This window comes from Anser cygnoides, chromosome 18, assembly GCF_040182565.1.
Source record: "Anser cygnoides isolate HZ-2024a breed goose chromosome 18, Taihu_goose_T2T_genome, whole genome shotgun sequence".
Taxonomy (NCBI): Eukaryota; Metazoa; Chordata; class Aves; order Anseriformes; family Anatidae; genus Anser; species Anser cygnoides.
The window spans coordinates 7,792,472-7,812,611 of record NC_089890.1 but is presented as its reverse complement, the minus strand read 5'-3'; the positions used below and the strand labels follow the sequence as shown (position 1 = coordinate 7,812,611).

Here is a 20,140-nt window from a genome sequence, read left to right as displayed (position 1 = left end):
GTTGTGTAAATTAAAGACTCATCATATTTATAAACTCAGAGTTCATGTTAATCACCGCCTAAGAATACTAAATATTCCTTTCCCAATGTAGGTCTAAGCTCCTAAATGTAGAGACTTTGCTTTCTGTAGTTTGCATGCAGTCAGATTCAAGAAATAAAAATTACAGAAATATGTGCATTTTAATATGGGCTAATGCAATACCGTGCTATCCCTTTTCAGCAGCCCAGCCCGCAGCACATCGCTATCTGTACAGAGCAGATGATAGAGTGTGTCCTCGCTTTTGCTTTGTCATGTCAAGTGTGGCAAAATGTACTTCCTTAAACAGTTTCACATTGTTTATCCTGCTCCAAATACTGAATAATTTCATGTCGTGCTGATACCAAAAAGAAGAAATTAATTCAAAAGGAATAGTGCTAGTACATAAATTTGTTATTGTCATGGCAAGCAGTGTGTTTGGTCTCGTAATCAGTATTGCAATAGCAGCCGCTTTGTTCTTATTCATGTGGCTGCTATCTTAACAAATATAAAGGATGTTTTTCTGTCATTCTCATGATACAAAGAAATAGATGGAAAATTGTTCTTATTTAAAAAATATTATTTGTATGTATAACCATCTTTGCTTCTTTCCTGTTTGCTCAGGAACGTAAAAAAGAAATGGATTCAGGAGAACCAAATGTTTAGATTGTTACAGTTAATCCAGCTGGATTTTATAGTATCTATGTGTTAGCTCAAGAAACTAAGGAGAGAGGACAGTGTTTTTGTCCATCTCTGTCCCTGACCTTGATGTTTCACGATACGGCTGCATTGTGACAAGACAGCAAGTTTCCTTAGTGCCACATTTATGTCCTGTAAAAATGGAACGCAAACTGGCAGCCAAAGGAAATTAAGTATTGCCTCCTGTAAGGAAAATGAATGGATACAGTCGTTTAGTACAAGATTTAGTGTTTTTGTCTTTCTGTGACTCGAAGGAACTGCAGCTGTGCTAGAATGGTTTCAGGATTTGGCTGACTTACGTATGCACCCGCCAGGGCTCCAGGTAAGAACTGATCTTGCTGGAGCAGGGAGCATGGGCATGTTTTGGAGTCATTCCCTGCAGGGGCTGTTCAGCAGGTACAGTAGGCTAAAAGTGGCACTGATTCAAAATAGTGGCTAGAAATATATTGCATACTTGACTGCACCTGGTGCAGAGGAAACTAAAGATGTCAGACCCCTCCCCTTTCCCCATCAGTTGTCTCATATTTCTGAGATACAGGTGTGTGGTTACAGCGTAAACAGACCAAAGCTTTTTCTTCTAGGCTAATAAGCTACATGCTTTCTTTCTTATAGTATCCTTGCCAAAATATAGAAACATATAATATGAACTCTTGCACTTGCACATGCCCCATGTACACTGAGGAGAAAGACTTTTGTTTCTAGAGCCAGGATGGCACATGGAACCTGCCCCTCTGGCACCTTTTTCTTTTTCATTTTTTCTTTTTCATTTTTTCTTTTTCATTTTTTCTTTTTCATTTTTTCTTTTTCATTTTTTCTTTTTCATTTTTTCTTTTTCATTTTTTCTTTTTCATTTTTTCTTTTTCATTTTTTCTTTTTCATTTTTTCTTTTTCATTTTTTTTTTCATTTTTTCTTTTTCATTTTTTCTTTTTCATTTTTTCTTTTTCATTTTTTCTTTTTCATTTTTTCTTTTTCTTTTTCTTTTTCTTTTTCTTTTTCTTTTTCTTTTTCTTTTTCTTTTTCTTTTTCTTTTTCTTTTTCTTTTTCTTTTTCTTTTTCTTTTTCTTTTTCTTTTTCTTTTTCTTTTTCTTTTTCTTTTTCTTTTTCTTTTTCTTTTTCTTTTTCTTTTTCTTTTTCTTTTTCTTTTTCTTTTTCTTTTTCTTTTTCTTTTTCTTTTTCTTTTTCTTTTTCTTTTTCTTTTTCTTTTTCTTTTTCTTTTTCTTTTTCTTTTTCTTTCTGAATATATTTCAAAAACTGATTTTTATCTTGTCCATACAACATGTTTTCTATCAACTCTCAGGACCTCTCAGATTAGGAGGTGGTGTATGAAAGTGAAAGGAGAGCTTGTCTTTTTCTGGGCCATTTATTGATCTTTCTATTTTGACCAGCTATTGTCGTTGGTTTTCACCACTAATTAGAGGAAAAAAGTGTTGTGTCTTCCTTCCTAAGCCTGCAAGTTACATCGAGCAGTCCAGTCTCTAAAAGTCATCCAAACAAATTCTGGTGCTGTTCCTATGTTCTCTGCAGCTCAGATGATACAGCTGTAACACTAGAGGAATTACAAAGGGTTTTTCGGATTGAATAGGTAGTGTCTTCTGAGGCTGGGCTATTTCTTCAGTGCCAGCTGTAACTCTGGATACCACAACACCGCTTGCTTAGGTCTAAGGAGAAAAGAAAAAGCACAGGTGTGAGGAAGCTTGCATTGTACAGCTATGTTATCTACAATGCAGACAAATGATTTATGATTGCATGTTTCATGTAGCAGGAATGATATTGCCAGAGGTAAGAATAAGGAGGAAAACTCGAACTTGCTTCAGGTGACAGACGTCTTACAAATAAAGAGGATCCTTTTGAATTTTCTGGCAAGTCTCATCAGGATAGTCCTACAGCAAAAAGGGAAATGTGACTTTCCCTTTACGGTCGCTTAAAACTGCTCCGAAGCAACCACTACTCACTGCCTGAGATGTCCTTGATAGGCAACCAGGAGAACTGGTGCCGTAACAGCTAACTGTACCGGGCTGTGTTCCCCTTCTGCTTTCAACCTGCCCTCCTGACGTTGTGCAATTCCCCATTAATATGGACATTGGTTTTGCAGGCGACTCTGACCACTTCTCCTTTCGATTGATTGAAAGAAACGAGAAGCTCTGTAATCAGCAGAATTAATGAAATGTGGTGTCCTAGGGCTTTCCGTTCCCTTCCGGAGACCAGGAGGGTCATATGAGTGATTTTTGGGGTAGCTTTTACAGGTGGCAGCTGGTAACAGGTACTGGGACAATTTAAAAATGCTCTGCTTCTCGTAGACTGGACAGGGATCAAGGGAAATGAGGAAACTCCTGTAATGCTGCTAAGTTGGCAAGAGAACTTTAATACTACTCTGAAGCTGGCTGAGTAGTATCAAGCTGAAGCGGAATACAGTTTTGATGTTGATCGTAATTAATGTTAATATTCAAAGTACAGTCCCATCTAAAAGTAGCCATCACTAATGCTCTATTAAGATAGATACTGTACATAGGCATATGGTGTCTGAGCCTTGAAGCAGTTGCATCTGGTCTGATCTCTAAATCCTGCATAACAATATACGGGGGTTGAGCCCTTGAATTAACCGTTCTGTCCCTTCTCTGTTTTCAAGGTGCTTTCTTTTTCCTTTTGATAATTTGAATTTAATTTTTTTATTTAACTGGATTAATTGATACGCTTCTACTTTTGCAGCGATGTTGTGATGCACTGCCTTTGAAAAGCGTTCCTCTTGCTCTGTCACTTTCCCCTTAGCTATTTAAGGATGCTTTCTGATGAACATCAACACAAGCCTGGGTGCTTGGCCTGGATTTAGGACCTTTGAGCGTGCCCTAGCAGGCTGTTTGCAGCCACTAGACGGCACATTGCAAAAGACTCTATATCCTGAACAGCAGCTTGATGTTTTGGGTCTGTTAGTATGATTAAAGGATAAATAATATTAAATGTGCCTTTAATAGGAGAAAATGCACAGCATTTACAACAGTGATTAAGTTCTATTAAACAGTTGTTATTTTGGACACAGCGTGATTAGTACATTCAAACCACTTCATTTCCAGGCTTTAGCACCTTGGTCATTACGAACTTAAATCATAAAGTTCAGTGAATCACGTTGTAAATAGTTTTATTGGTTCTATGCTTAAAAAAAAAAAGAGGTTTGTGAAATTCCTTGATGACTTAAATTTATATATTTCCTAAGCCATCCTATTAATGTTTTCTGTCCTTTACTTGGTTATTCATCACTAAAGAAATTTTAAACTCTATTTCTGCTTTTGCAAATGCTGAGAACAATATGAAAATCGAGAGCAAAGGGTTGTATTCCTAGAACAAATATGCTAAATGGAGAGAGTTGGAATTTTGCACTCATCTGCACGCTGCTGCCAACATGCCATAGCTATCTGAGGGAGGAATTACCTCCAGGGATGAGAGTGGAACTGCTCTTACAGCTCCTGGGGAAAGGTCCGTGTTTACATATATGCTGATGTCTATTGGATAATACACAGGACCTTCATTTTTCAGTCTGCAATGGTATTGGACAGCAGTCTTCACCTCTTTCTTTGTTGTTATTGATTCTCAGTTCCATCTTTGTTGTAGATCTCCATTCACTCCATCCAAGTCACTGAGAATTTTTGTGTATATTTTAATATAATTTTAGAATATATCACTTAGGCCTGTATCGTATTCTTTATCCAGTTCTGTTCTCATTATGCTGTTTTCTAGTCCTATCGGCTTGTGTTTTGGTTTCTGAAAATAGAATTTTTCATCTTTTTGAGATTTTTTTTTTAATGTCACCATTATATGACGAGGTTTCCTTCAAAGCATTTTTAAAGAAGAAGAAAAAAAAGATCTAGATATATTTCAAGATTTCAATGCTATAGAACAAGGGCTTCTTTAAATTCATTTTAATAGCTTTTAAGTGACTGGGAACAAATATTTGGTCTCTACAAGCCAACATCAGGATAAAAGACATGCTGGCTTAATCCTGTTTTGGCTTTAAAATTGTCATCTGTTCTTTTAAGTTTGTTTATGATTTCAGTGCTTGATTAAGTGACTTCTGCATCACTTACATGCCACTTTACAAATTTGTCGAGATGTTTATGGGGTGAAGTGCTTTCTCAGAAGTAAGCTGTTTTCTTTGTTGCGTTACCCTGCCTAAAATTCTTCTGACTTTCTGTTGTGGCCAAGTGTTGTAGAAATGTATATGTTTACCAGGATAAGTCCTTCACGTTCTCTTTTGTGTACACGTGTGTGTGTGTGTGTGTCTGGGCAAGGCAAGGCAAGACAGCACCATAACTCCAGGGAAAATGGAGGAGGTGACTGCGAGTCACCCACTTACTCACTGGCATATGCTGTGGGAAACCTATATTTTGTGGTTTTGTAGTGCACTTGCTTTTTAGACAAGGCAGGCAAGGAGGCAGACGTCCCCTTCTCATCAACAAATTTATCACTTACAACTCTTATGTAAAACAAACTTAGTGTCAGCTCCAAAACGAAGAGCTGCATTGGAAATCACACCTCACTACAGCAGGTGCTGAGCTGGCAGTTTCACAGAAGATTGTGAAATTTGATCACACAATGGGAAATAGAGCCACTCCTTGAGGGCAATATCTGGAAACATAATGGGGAACCACCCTTCAAAGGTGATCTGTGTAATAATGGGGCTTAGAAACACTTTCTACCTGCTTTGCTTAGAAAATTATGAACATTTTTAATAGTGCTACTGGTTTTTGCACAAGCACACTATATTTAGCTGTACCTCAACTAGTCCTGCGCTCAGACACACCCAAGGCAATAAAATGCCCAGTGTGCACTTGCTGCTGCCATCACTTGAGGTGGAAACTATTAATGAAATTGTCCGTTCTCTTTATGTCCCGGTACTATTGTTAGTTTCTCTTCTCTGTCTACAGGTTACATCCTTTCACCTGGCTTCTTCTGAAAACTGGGCGTTTGGAAACCCCTTGAGTAGCTTTTGCTGCAGCCATTTTCTGGTAAGTCTCTGGCCTTTATATGCTCATACATGGTAATGCACATGGAACACCCAGCATTACTGCATTGGCCCCATGACACTCGGTGCTACTTCATGTCTTTCTTCTTTCTTCTCGAGATTGCCATAAAGATTGCACCTGTGCTCCTGCATGTACTTATGCACACCACAGCCTCTGAATAATGTAGACTCATAGGAAAGACTTCAAAGAATCATAACGCAGCCGTTTTAAACGGCTGGGAGGAGAGGCTGATGGGAAATGTTATAAGAATTCAACATTTCCTGCTTAGCTAAGCAGTAATTTAGAAGGACATGTAAACTATGTGTAAGTATTTCAAAGAAAACAAAAAGCAAACAAAAGCTATGCACACTGCCCTGATGCTGCAGACAAAGAGCAAGGAAGGGAGAGGTTTGCAGCAAGCCGTCTGCTTGAGTTTGTTATTTTGTTAGGCACTCACACATTGTGATCAGGGTAAAGAAAGTATTTGGGCAGATTTGGATATTATTTGACAGTGATAAACGCAAAGGGAAAGAAGGTGAATGGATTAGCAGTGACCTGAGCAAGTCATTATGTAAATGAGATCATTTACATTGTACATTGTACATTGTACATTGTACATGTACATTTACATGTACATGAGATCATTTATGAGATCATCACACTCAGGAGTTCATTAGTGAAAGAGAATAAATATCCTTCCTTCTCATGCTATGGATATTTTGTTGGATCCCTATCCTATATCAAATCAAAACACAGATTCTGTCTTTCAAAGTCAATGATGGGTTAACAGCAGACTCTGCTTTCTGAGATTTTCCACAGCAACTGTGCTTGTCAGGCCAAGGAAGCTATCGATACAAAGGGAACCAGTGATCAGCAGGGATCAGAACTGTCTTGGCAGTTGGAAAGAAAATACTGCAGGTCAGTGCATTCTAACATTTTGCAGATGAAAAGTGCAATGCACATTGTCCTAGTCTCCCAATAACTAGCATAGTAAAAGAAAGAAGAAAGATTCTGAAGAGCTTGCATAGACTGAAAATCATTCGCAGCCACTCTCAGGGAACCAGTATGATTCAAGGGATTTCAGAAATGCAAAAGACTTTGCAAAACTTATGCAGGCTATAACAGAACAAATCATTTCACACAAAGTTGAGTGGCATTCATAGTCTGCCTGACTGGTCAGAACCCAACCTCATCTTTTGGTATCGAGTGCTTGATACGTCAAATTGTCTTTGAAAAATGTACATGCTAATAGACATCCAAAAAGTCCAGTAGCTTGGACAGTTTGGTCATTAGGAGCCTATGAGCTGCTGAAAATTGGTTCCTGCAGAATAGGGATTAAACATTTAACTATATTGGGGCTTTGAAAAGGAAGATCTTGGTATTGAGAGTCCAAGAAAATTAGACTCTTAGTATTAATTATTACTTTAATGATAACAGAAAATCAATTATGCTAACTTAACTGCCTATGCCAAGTTATTTAAAGAAGCTCACAGTTGACAGATGGAAGAGACAGAAGTTTATTTACAGTGACATATGTAATAGAAAAAATCTCCATAACACAAAGGGTACATAAAAAAAAATCTTTAATTCGATCATATACACATTATAGGGCACAAGGCTTCTACGCTTTCACAAGAGAACATTGCTATTCCTGCCATGACCTTGTGGACTGTAATCTTACATAAATAACAATGGGACAGATGTTCTAGGAAAAAAAGCCTTTTACATTCATAACAGAGGGGGGCTTGTAAATAAATACATTTCAAAGTGATAAAATAGGCTGACAATATGTGATTTACTGCTAATCATGCAACACATACCGTGCTGAGTGCCCACAGAGTACACAACAATCTTCTGTACATGTTGAACACAGAGGCCTGTATGCTCATATAGAGGTGAATATTCATATGAGCTGTGGTGATACGCAGATACAGGCATGAAATCGGGTACACACAGTCTCCCTTTTTCCTTCTACATACACGCCTCTCTTCTTTCTCACTCACTGCAGATTTCGGACATTACATACAGAACTTGAGAAACGATGCAGTTGGGGAAAATTTACCCCTGTGCAAACAGAAAATCTAAAGATACCTGGAACTGTTGAAAAGCCAGAGGTTACTGGCTTGTCTTACTGCTGGGGTAAAAAAATTGCCAACCAGAACAGCACTGTTAGGCAATTCTATTGCTGCTATCAACTGAATGATTTTGTTTGTAGGTAGCATGTCCTTTTCCACAGAATAGGCCCGTCTCTAAACTGCTGCCTCAGCAAAACTTGTGTCTTGCTCACACTGCAGTCCTAACAGATACAGTAGTTGTTTCCATTGTCTCTCTGTATTACTAGCATGAGCCTGTCCCGTTTGCCCAGGATGGGAAGGTGTGCAGTTTGAACAAGGATGAAGACCAGGTGTTGATGGCTAGAGTTATCGTCAGGACTCCCAGGATGTTGAGTACAAATCCAGCTTTGGCCTATAACGATAAAGGAGAGGGGTTATTTGTTGAATTGCATATTTTTTCCTTCCATGCTGATTAGGAATGTTTGTATGGTCGTTTTTTCTGGCGTGCAGGACTTTCTCATCTGACCTGGTATTGGTATCTAATGCTACCTTGGATTTCTTCTTGAATCAGTTATGAATTGGAAAAGTTGTCAAGAGACATGACATCCTTGTCTGTGTTGAGAATGGGCATCAGGGCAGCCTGGTGAGATGTGCTAGGCTCTGCCCTTGTCCCTGAAGAAGGATTGTACAGGTCTCTTTGTCATCCCTATGATCTACATTTGGGCTTTTGAAACAGTTATGTGTTGCCATTTCTGATTGATAGCAAGCTCCTGTTGGAATATCTTCCAGAGACCTTGGTTGTTTTTTAAAAACTCGGTAGCATCTTTGTAAGGCGTTAAATATAGTTTAGTAAGAGCGACTCTTTAATAATTCATATATGTATGTTCTTCTTTCCATTCAGTAGAGTACAGTGAGTTTTCCAAGACTTTTTCAAGAAGAACCAATATTCGGAAAAGGAAAGATCAAAACTAGTGATGAAAGTTATGAAAAGAATGTGCTTTTGCTCACCATATCTATAACCTTGAGATGTCCATATGAGAAGACGATGGCGTTAGGGGGAGTGGCCACTGGGAGCATGAACGCCAGTGATGCAGAAAGTGTACAGGGCAGCATGACATAGAGTGGATTGAGGCAGATGTTTTGAGCCTATGCAAGAAAGGAGAGCATGGATGATGGTTGGATTTTTTTTTTTTTTTTGATATACAAAAATGCATAGAAATCTTTTGTCAGAATACTGATTGCATTTGTCCATGTCAGAATTTATTTATTTATTTATTTTACAAATGCTGTAGGAACTCATATTTTGGTTCTGCTTTAGAAACTTTTACTCCGTGTCTTTATGCAGCAAAAACAAGAATTGCTTTTGTGGCCAGTGCTTTGTGTTTGTGATTCTGGAATCTTAATCCCTGCTGTGGTATAAATTAATAATGATGTTTGCATTCAACTCTAAGACCAGGCAAGAGTATAAAGTGACTTCAAACTGATTAAGAAAGAAATCAAGTTATCAGTGGAAAATGGGTAGCCCAAACTCTGAAGATGAGTGTGTCATTTTAGGGATTAACTGGAGTCTGTGGCCTATGCAAAAAGATTTTGGTGGAGCTTATTCCAGTTTCTCTCTGGAACCACCTTTTCACACTGCAGAACTATGTCTACCCCAAAACAGGAGTCTCCTGTGGAAATGCAAAAGTCTGAATTAGGTCATAGAGCCTGAGTAATGCTATCGCCTTCAGAGACTTGTGGAAAGCTAGTGGTCGGAGTGAAATACAGTAATGGAATGTTGCAGGGAAACAAATGCTGCTGCTGCTGTCTCTATGCAGAACAAATAGGAAAAAAACAAGTATAGCTGGCAGTGACCTCATGAGGTTGTTTAGGCCAGGAGGCAAAGTCTAATATGCCAATGAATTTAATCCCTTTGCTTTTCCCCAGCAATGATTTTAGAAAGGTTGAACGAAGCGCATAGTGTGTGTGTGAGTATATATATATGCATGCATGTACATATATGTATATTTTAAGTCTTGTCTCCTGATTAGATACATGACCAGTGCTTGGCTGTGTCAGCCAGTTATTTTATTTTTTAATCATTGAGCATACATCTGCTCGGATCAGGAATGAAAGCTGTTCTTATGAGAGCATTTTGAAACACTGGAACTTACCATTGAAGCCAGAATAGGGAGAAAGAGAGTAGTAGTGGCCACGTTGCTGGTGCACTCAGTGAAAGTAGCAATAAGGAGACACAACAGGAGAGCAATAGCTGGATGAGGGATTTCCTGCAGAGGAGTCAATTTTGTGCCTAACCATGCAGACAGACCAGATTCCTGTAAGAGAGGAAAGATGCCTGTCAAGATAGTAGGCTGGAGAAGAAATACTCACGTCGCAGGCCAATTGCATTTCTCTTACCAATTCTACCCTCCCTTCTTATGGAAGTTCTCATGTAAACTGCTTTCTGTAGAAAAACATGTAGAGGCCTTGCTAAAAATAAACATGCTTTCCCTTCTAAAGCATTTAAAAGAAGAAGATACTGTCTTTACAATGCATTAATGATAGCAAATAATTATTTCTCTATTCAGGCTGTTAATTGTACATAAACAATATTCTTCATGTCCTCCCTATTTCGTATCTGGATGTTTGAAATAATTTGGAGACCCATCCTGGGCACCTTAGCTGCTCATGCCTGCCACATCAATTAAGTTTTGTTTAATAGTCTTTGATGTATTGGGGTATTTTCTTAATCATCCACTTTTCTAGAAAGACAGTTAATAGTGCTAATTTGCCGTACCATGCTGGTTGCACGGGTAACAAAACAGATCTGTTCTAATCACAGGACTCAGTCTCCTGAGGATGGTGAAGTCTCTTACTGCCACTAGCTGAGGAAATGCACATTGGTGCTACCAGCGTGCCCTCTTGTGTTCCAGGAGAGCATAGGTGAAAGGTAAGACAGAAAATACCCATTAAGACAAACACCAGGTAAGCAGAGGAATGTTACCTCACTGCCTTTGGCTAAGGCAAAACCACCTCCCAGCAGAAATACAATGTTCCATGGCATTTTCTGGTGAACTGATGTCCAGTCCAAGAGAGCTGGGGGTGGTAGGACCTTTGGCTTGCTGCCTAAAATCCAGAAAGACTTTGTAAGCCATAGAATAATCTCCAAAGAAAGGAGTACTTGTCAGAGCGCGAGGTGAGTTTAGTCTGAACATGAGGAAACTTTTCTGTCAGCAAGATAAACTAGACTCTGGAATTATCTCCTAAAGCAAATGATGGGAGTCTCATCAACAAGGATTTTAAAAATTGACTTGCAAAAATACTAATGAATAATCTGTAGTTGCTCCAAGAAGCATAGCAAAGTAGATGAAAGGTAAGAGTGGGTTAGAGGTATGGCAACATATCCACAGAAACGTGTTTCTGTTAAGTCACGTATTCTCTGCAGAAGCCTTCAGTTTCAGAAGCTTTTAGATACGTGCATACCGGTGTCTGGAACACTGCTGGGTTACGTTTCGTACTTAGTTAAATTATAACAAATAGAGAACTTCTATGGAATTTAAATTATAAGAAATAGAGAACTTTTATGCAATAAAAGCCTTGAGTAGGCTAAAGCATGTAACAGTACCTATGGAGCAAGAGCAGCTTGAGATTTCCTTTGTGAATGTAAAATCTAAAACTTCTGGTCTACCTATTTTGAGAGTTGATTTTTGATGCCTTTAGTGAGCTTACCTGGTTGTTTTTTGTCTTTAGTGCTGGTAGCAATTTCAGAAGGGATGATGAACAACAAAATTGAAATGAAGATGGCAACTGTAGCATCAGTGACAAAGCTAGAATAGAAATGTGAGAAATTTTTATTTACTTATTTTATTTTATTTTTTTTATTTTTTTATTGTTTTTCAGTGAGCAAACTACTGTTTTTTTTAGGTGCATGAGGAACTGAACGAATTGGATAACGCAACAAGTGAATAGTTTACTTCTAAACTTGTTGTGATGCTAGCGTAAGATTAATTCATGAATTAGGCAGGGATAACCCCAGCAGGGAATCTGCATGAAAAATCATTTGGGAAGTGAGAAATTAGTCTATGCTTTATAATTCTATTGTTGCCTGATTTATTTTTGTTCAAAGTGAGGAGGAAAAGTGGTGATACCTTGTGTTATTTTTGTTGAAGAGAACAGTTGCCCAACCTGGTATGAACCCCGGGTCTCTGGTAAACCAGAGCAGTACCAGCAGTATGAAGAGGACCAAAACTGCTATCTCTGCAAACTTCATTGAGCCCAGTTTCTTGTTCTCCTCCTTGATAATCGCGTAGGCTTGTTGCTCCTTAGCCTTTGCGGAAGGACTTCTATCACAACCAAAATTCTTCTGAAAACTAGAAAAAGTGGATAGGAAATATTACAGAAATTTGCTAGCTATCTTAAGAGTCAAGAATCCAAATTTTATAACTCAACCATATTGTATTATTTTGCTAGATATCTTAAGAGTCAAGAATCAAAATTTTATAATTCAACCACATTGTATTATATATGTATTTATATATGTATTTATGTATATATAAATTATCGCAACATCAGCACCCATAGGTGTAGATAGCAACTGCATTGTATTGTGTGCTGCCAAGATTCAAAAAGAGCCTTCTTTCCCCTAAAAGCTCATGATGTAAACACAAAATGTGGGTCTATCTGGACACACAGGGAAATAACGACCATATTAGTACGATTGACGTTATATGATCATCAGGATGTAAACAGTTGCCAAGCTTTTTTAAAATCACAGGAAAGGAGAATTTAAAAATAAGAATTTGAAGAAAAAAATACCATTTCAGGTGTTAACAAAGCTCTTTCCAAATGAAAGGAAAGAGGTTGAGGATAACAAAAAAGTGAAAGTCTAAGTATAAAACAGGTAGGTAATGCAAACTGGTTGCAGGGGGTGATTAGCATCGGGAACTGACACAATATTAATCCTCTGGGTCTGCGGCAGCTCTTGTCACAAAGGTAAATACCAGCTGTATGCAGAAATCAATTTCCTGGTTTGAAGCATAGCATTCTTTTAGGGCACGAAAGCAATGCTGCAGAACAGGTCGCATGCAGTTATAGCTCTTTTTTTCCATCTACAGTGTATATTTAACAGGGTTTTGATCAGGTTCTTTGGAGAAAAAGTTGCAGTATTTTAACAGACACTTAGTAAGCTGTTGTGGTAGTCTCTGTTGGCTGTGACTGCTAAATTTCAAACACAGGCTCATCATTAAAAGAATCACTTGTGGTACAATGTGTAATGAGTACTTAATAATAGACCTGTCAGCTAGGCTACAGTATGTAAAGTGTACTTACTTAAAGCCCAAGTACAATATCTGCAGCCAAATCCAGGCCAAAACCAGCAACACGAGGGAGGTGGGAAAAGCAAAAGAGAACCAAGAGGCAAAGTTGATGATGTTACCGTTGCCAGGAAAGAGCCTGCAAAATGTAGAAGGCTGTCAGCATCCAAAACCCTGGAGTCTCCTCTGCATTTAATTAACAATTCAGAAAAAGAAAAAAAAAAAAAAAAGGTCCTTTGAGGCTCCCTAAGGAAAATAAACTAACTACCCTAAAGTTACCAGACTGATATTTCCCTTCTCCATATTGGCTAGAAGTCAGCTGTGGCAGAAAGATGCAGCTTAGTGGGTATGTAGTCCCAAATTCAACCAGACTTACTCATCAACTTGTCCTTTCAGTACCAGATTTGGTGTTGTCCCAGTCAGAGTTGCAATCCCTCCAATGCTGGCTGAGTAACAAATGGACAGAGACAATCCCTTGGAGAGCTTCTTGTGCTTCTCGTCTAGAAGATTTTCATTTCTCTGTGTGTCTTCCTCAATCGTCAGAACGTTGTTGTCACCTAGGTCCCAAAACAGGAACAAAAGAGTTACAGAAGCTAGGTTGGATAGGACAGTATCTCGTGCCTGTGAAATTCAGCACCTGATAGCTGGGACACAATGGACTCAAAGGTGAAGGAGCCATATATTAGGAGGTATATCAAAGCCATATATTAGGAGGGTATATCAAAAACTTTGATATATCAAAGAGCTAACGATGCCAGCCTCATATCAGGAGGATGGCATCGTTAACTCTTTGACGTGCTGTCCATTTTCACCGATCGTCAGCGAAAATAGCAGTTTTTCGGTGATGAAGTCTGAATATGCTGCTGACATTTCTCAGTGAACTGAGAACTTTGAACTGCACACAGTGGGGAGAGAAAAGAGTTCAAGGAGGTACAACAGAGCCATGAGAGATGGACTGAAGGTAACTTGTTCTGTACCAGCACCTGACTACAGGCACTGAGGTTTACGTGCAGAATCACTAGAGTTAACTCAAAGATGGGAAGAGGGTGAGAGAGCTGCTAAAGAGATATTGTTGCGGGATTATATATCTTTGAATTAGAAAGATCGTTTTAATCTCTAACCTTCAGGCATGAAATGGGCCAGTTTTCCTTCAGGATTTTCCTATTATTTGATAAACTACACGGTAGATTATAATTGAACTAACATAAATATACAGGAAAATATCGAACCTAATGTAAAATCTTCAGCTAATGGAGAATTTGTCATTCTATTGATTAGTTATCATTTCTTTATGTTTGTAATTTATTTCCAACTTCAATCAAGCTAGTAGATCTTACTGGTTTTTTGTCTGATTCGTGGAAGAGCCTCACAAATGCTGTATGATACGGTTAGGATGCTTTAGGTACGTTCTTTTAGAATTTAGGAGCAGCTGTTATGCCAGTGAAGAAGGCATAATGGAGGCCATCCTCCATTACCCTGAAGAGAAAAATGCCCATAACCCATTCACCTTTTTGCTCTGTTCCTGTGGAGTTATTTGGTTTAGTTGGCTCTTCTTTATTTAGTTTAGTTGGCTCTTCTTGCAGTTCAAAGGCTTTATTGATGTTCTCAGACTCTTGGCCAGCTGTTTTAGACTCCATTTCTGACTCATGCAACTGATCCAACACTGCCTGTGCGATCGGCACCATCATGGCAGTGGTGGCTGTGTTGCTGATCCACATTGACAGGAAGGCAGTCACAACCATGAAACCCATGAGAAGTCTGAAATGAAAAGGTTTGAAAAAGCCAATTCAAAACTCAGGGTTTCAGTGCCCTTTTCTGTTGCAAAGTGCTGGTTACAAGTACTAGGTTTGGAAAATGCTTAGCAATTCACATCTAGCACCTTCTCTTAGCTTAGTCTGCTTTGTGAACGATGCAGTGAAGATTTAACCTTTTTTCTTTTTTCATTTATTTATTTATTTGTTTGCATTTTCACCAATTGTGCTTTTGTATTTGTAAAACTAGGAAAGCAGGAGCTGACATCAGTTTATCTGGCCAGTATCCTGCTTAGTTTGCATGCTTCAGAGGAAGATATACCATCTCAATAACACATATTAATCTATTATAATACATTTTGAAGAGGAATTGCAAACCAAGTTTGATCCCAAGTGACAATCAGTTTAAATCATAAGGAAAATGATCTCTCTTTTTAGGGGGATAGATTTATCCTACCTCTATCATTTAAGAGTCTCTTCTTACTCATGTAAAATTCTAATCCTTGTTTCAGTATTACCCTGTTATTTGTCTCAAAATTATTCTTTAGATGAGATGTAGATTATATATTGGATGAAAAAGGCTTTATCTTGTCTGCATTTTTGTTCTATTGCTTTGTAATTTCCTTCCGTATTTCCTCTTCTTATAGTCTGGGACAAATTAAATAAGGCAATGTAGATTCTGCATAGCTTAAAGCTCTAGTCTGGCAAACATTTGTTGTTTTGAAAACAAGCATCCTCGTATTTTCTCTCCTCTTTGCAATCAGTACAACATTTAGAGAGTACATGTTTTCTACATTTCAGCTATAGCTTCTTCTGCTTGTCTAAGGCTGTGCTTCTGCCCAAGCCCAGCAGCACCCCTGACTTTTCAGAATTGCTATTTCCCCACCTAATGCCATTTGGAATTCAAAACAGAGGCACAGGTCTGTAACACATCGAAGGATCCCCATTTGCAGGGTTTTCTCATCCAACTCTCTTGGACTGTAGAAAAGCATTTTTAGGACATGATTTGCAACTTCACATAGGAGACTTCAAGCGAAACTCTGACGGGAACTAAAGCCACAAAGTCCTTTATCCCACCTCGTTTTCAGGACTGTTACTCACAGGGCTGGTTTAACACCAGTGATTAGTAAGACCCGCAGAGCAATGCGCTTGTGTAGGTGCCACTTCTCGATAGCAATGGCCATCAGCAGTCCCCCAATAAAAAGCATATTGGTGTCCTTCAAATACTCCCTGCAGACCTGCAACATGGAGCAAGGGAGGAAAAAAAAGTGATAAGAAGCCAATGTTTAGAGAGAAGGTGATTTCCGAGGGAGAACCTTGTACTACAGACATTAAAACACTAATTACGGATTGTGTCTGATCAATGAATTTGCTTTGATTTCAGATTAGCAGCTCCACCCAGAGTTCATGGTAGGCACAAGGCAAGCTCTGTTCCACGAAGGATGCAGGTGATTGATTGCCTGTGTAACATTAGTGCAGTTTTCTCCCCTTTGCCCCACACTCTGGAAATCACCCCAACATAAGACATGGCCGATAAACACACAAACAAACAAGACCCGTATCTCTTACTGCTGTCGAATCCATGATATTCATGAGTGGGAAGAGCAGGACGGGAAAGAGTGCTGTGACAGCCAACGGCAAGGCTTCTGTGCACCAAAGCAGTGCCATCACGATGATAACGTAACCACATCGGGCCTCCTGATAGAAGGAGAGTACACGCAATCAGAACAGACTGTACGTCTTGCTTAGCCTTTGAGAAAGCAACAGCCCATAATTATATTCATTGCCTGATAAAGGGATTTGGGAAAAGGTTATTTTCTTTCTTCCTCTCCCATCTGTCCCCCTACCTATGCAGATCCTAATCAAATGACAAACTATTCAACAGCCTTGTCAGAACTGCGAGGAAAAGACTGGGGCCTTCAGTGGGGAAAGAGAACAAACTTAGGAAAAGAAAAAAATTGATGACTTTGAACCCTTTCTGATAAGGGATTGGCAGTCCCCGCACAGATTTCTTAATTTTGCTGGTGCTAGTATTTTCTTCTTATTTATTCCAGTCTTTGAGTTGCAGAAATAATCATTGATCCAGTCAAGGTTTCTCTACGTTTTTTCTCTGTGTGTCTCAGGACATGTCCAGATGAACCCCAGTTACCTTCAGCAGCATGGATTCCTTGTACTGTAAATATTTTTATCTATTTTTTATTGGCTTTTTAGCTTAGTACAGACCCTGAAATGCTCACTGACGAACTGTTCACAGATCAGTTTGAGCTTCCATTGAATATGAGTTATTCCTCTGGAGAAAGTACGATGCCCTATTTCATGGTACTTTTTTTTTTTTTCTCCTGAGAAAACACTGATTTAGTTTTGCTTTGGATAACCACTCCAAATTTTATATAAAAATATTTAACTCAGTCTCAGACACTAGAAGGATTCAAAATAACGTATCATAACATAGCATATAGCATGACAGTTGAAAAAAGGCAAGGAAAACTAACACTGCAGGATAAAGTGCTTTCCTAGTTTTGGTATTAGCAATATAGTGGGTGCCAGCACTGGCCAGAGCATAAGATTTGGAAGAAAAAAGTGGTTGCACGGTCTTGGATCTAGAATATCCACTTAAAGTATGCTGGACGGAACAAATGCAAGTGTACTGATGCTTATTGAGAAAGCAATAAAGCAAAACAGATGGAAAATGCAATGGCTAGATGACAGAGGATCAAACCAAGGAGCTGGCAGGGAGGATCAAACTGGCGATGCTTTAGGACATGTTCAGAACTTCTGAATGTGGCGTGGAAGCTAAAGAGCTGGTGAAGGAAAAAGGATGAACAGGCGAGCTGAGCAGTCTGGAGGAAAGAAGATGAGGTATTTAGGTAGCAAATTAACAGAGCAGCATGGTAGTAAAAACCTTCCCATTTTGATGATCCTTTTTTTTTTTTATTTTTCTCTATTTTTTGTTAGTAAGAGACACCAACTGGAGCCTTTTGAGAGACTCCAGCAGGGCCTTGGAACATGTATCATGTTCACAGTGCTGTTTTCCAGTCTGCTGTGAACAGGCTTGCAGTAAAAGCTGGGATAAGGCTGTTCACAAAGCCAGTGGTCCTATACGGAAAACTGCTTTCTCATTCCTCTGTCTTTAGATTAAATCTTTAGCATTGTCCCGTCACTTATAATAGTTTAGTGTCCAGTGCTGTATCACTATAGTACAGGTTAATAGCTCAACAGAATAGGAAAATATAAAATCCCATCAAATAAATGATCTATTCATGGTTCTGCACGCTGAAGTACCAGCTTTTCTGCCATAGCAGTACCACAACGCACAGTTCTAACACCAGAAAGCTTCTTACAGTTTACAAGGGGAAAAGCGTGTCCAGACCATTTAAACCTTTGTGTTGTAGCTGCCTACACAGAAACCAGAGCCATTTTCAAATGGGAACTGAACCATGACTGACAAGTTATTCCACTGATTGACAATACCAATGACTTACTGTATGATAACAATGACTCTAGCAAATAAGTATGAACTGGTGGCCTCAGGAAAAACACCTCTATTTCCGGCTTCTTTAGAAGATATATGAGCCACATCTCTTTTAACTTCAGTAGCACTTTTGCCTATGCAAAGTTAAGTAGAAAAAAAAAAAGACTTTTTGTTTGTTTTTCTTCTTAGTAAGCTTTTAAGTGAGAGTTTAAGCTGTTTTATTTGCATAGCAGGGGAATAGGAGGACATGCCTGATCAGTTACCACATTTCACCCCGTGCTAGTGCCACTCTGTTGTTCTGGCTTGCAATCCTCTGGCCGTAGCTCCAGAAAGTCTCTGAAAACACCGAGAAAAAGAGCTGCGAGGAAGAAGGAGCTGCACAAAAAGACAGGTAAGAGCAGATGGAGTGAAGGATGAAGCCTGGGGAAGGAGACCAGAAACTGGGAGAGAGGAGGGATCAGGAGACAGGCGGGCAGGCAGAGAGCAGAGGAAAGAGGAAGGACTTGACATCCAAAGATGTGACAGGAGAGACGATCGGGACTTGCTGTTTAATGATACTCGGGCTGCAATAAGAGACCTGAAGAGCAGAGATTAGATCTGTCTGCATTAAGCGAGTGGGAGTGGAAGAAAAAAGCCAGAGTGAAGAATAATCTGGATGCTGGCACTCTGCCTGCTCTCGGTGTTGTATTTAAATGATCAATGGTTCAGAAATACCTGCCCTACTACTATAGGTTTTTACAGTTAACTTCTTCTGAAGGAATCTTAAGTGATTGCTCTTCCAAAACTTGACATTTTATATTTTAAATCATCGCGTGGAAAGATTATTACAGAAATAATGCTTTTAAAAAAAAAGTGAAGTACATTTTATTATTTCCTTATGTATCAGATTGCCTTGTCCATTTGACTAAGAAAATGTCTCTTCTATCTGGAAACAATGATGAGAAAAAAAAAAAAAACAAACATTAAAAGAGGATGTGGACTGGATAGTTTTAGAAAATCAGAAGTGGGATTAGAATTGAGCTTTAGGAGGTAAATTAGATTCACGGGTATGAGCTTCAGCATAGAAAGTGCTTTGATAAGTCAGGTGGGAAGCAAAAGTTAAAAGGTCGTGTCACTGTGCATGCTTCTAGAATATCCAGTCACAGATGCGTCTGCTCATCCATCGAGGTCCTATTGCTTTTATATCCCCCACTGTCAGTGTCTATGGCGTCTGCTCAGAGCAAGAAGCTCTTCATGCTATAAATGAAGGAAATGCCTCTGAGAAAGAATCTGCATGTTCACTTCAGCTCTGTCACTTAAAAGGAACAGCTCTAAGGAGGGATTTGACTCTCAAATTCAATTTAAAAGGTTCTTACCTTGGTATCAATAGCCAGAGGCAGAGGCAGAAACAAAAGGGGCACTAGCACTATGATCAGGTATTTCCAGCAGGCTAGGGTCATCTGCCAGAAGCCAGCCATGGTGCTGGAGCTGGCCCAGTGCTGAAAGGCCTGAGCTCTGCTCCTGGGGACTATATAAGCCCTGGAGAATATTAAACATTGACCTCTGGCAGCTGGGTGTTGTTTTTGGAACTGTAATCAGAGAAAGAAGGAAGAGAACAAAGAAGGGAGGGGAGAGCAAAAGAGTGTCGGATCGGGAACTTTCTTAAGACAACCTTTCTGATAACCGGTAAATCCAGGAGAGAATTAACTCCTTGTGGGCCAAGCTGTTTTTTAAAAGCATAAATATTAAAGAATATTAAAGTTTTGGTCTTCCATAATGTCTTCTTGGAATAGATACCTTCCATAAAAAGATAAACCATTCCCTCTACAATAGGTTAAAAATACTTTTAAAATATTGTAGAATATTGAAAAGCACTGCCTATGT

At 39.0% G+C, this 20,140-nt stretch overlaps 1 protein-coding gene across 1 annotated transcript; it reads right to left on the bottom strand.

Annotated features, from left to right (window-relative positions):
- Nucleotides 1-7,212: 7,212 nt before the first annotated feature.
- SLC13A2 (solute carrier family 13 member 2) lies at nt 7,213-19,784 on the bottom strand. The gene is made up of 12 exons (XM_013201346.3): nt 19,633-19,784; nt 16,375-16,503; nt 15,907-16,043; nt 14,562-14,812; nt 13,431-13,611; nt 13,071-13,193; nt 11,891-12,112; nt 11,472-11,569; nt 10,747-10,868; nt 9,917-10,078; nt 8,772-8,909; nt 7,213-8,175 (listed from the first exon to the last, which is right to left on the bottom strand). Exons 1-12 carry the CDS (start codon nt 19,732-19,734, stop codon nt 8,047-8,049), a joined length of 1,794 nt encoding a protein of 597 aa, XP_013056800.2. The 5' UTR covers nt 19,735-19,784; the 3' UTR covers nt 7,213-8,046.
- Between the last annotated feature and the right edge of the window lie 356 nt (nt 19,785-20,140).

What these genes read in the sequence shown, in the direction of transcription:
- SLC13A2 (XM_013201346.3), bottom strand. Translation starts at nt 19,734, where the DNA reads ATGGCTGGCTTCTGGCAGATGACCCTAGCCTGCTGGAAATACCTGATC. An exon ending in TAAAGACAAAAAACAACCAG is followed by an intron (nt 10,869 to 11,471) that starts GTAAGCTCACTA and finishes TCTGGATTTTAG; the next exon opens with GCAGCAAGCCAAAGGTCCTA. An exon ending in ATCTCAAGGTTATAGATATG is followed by an intron (nt 8,176 to 8,771) that starts GTGAGCAAAAGC and finishes TTATCGTTATAG; the next exon opens with GCCAAAGCTGGATTTGTACT.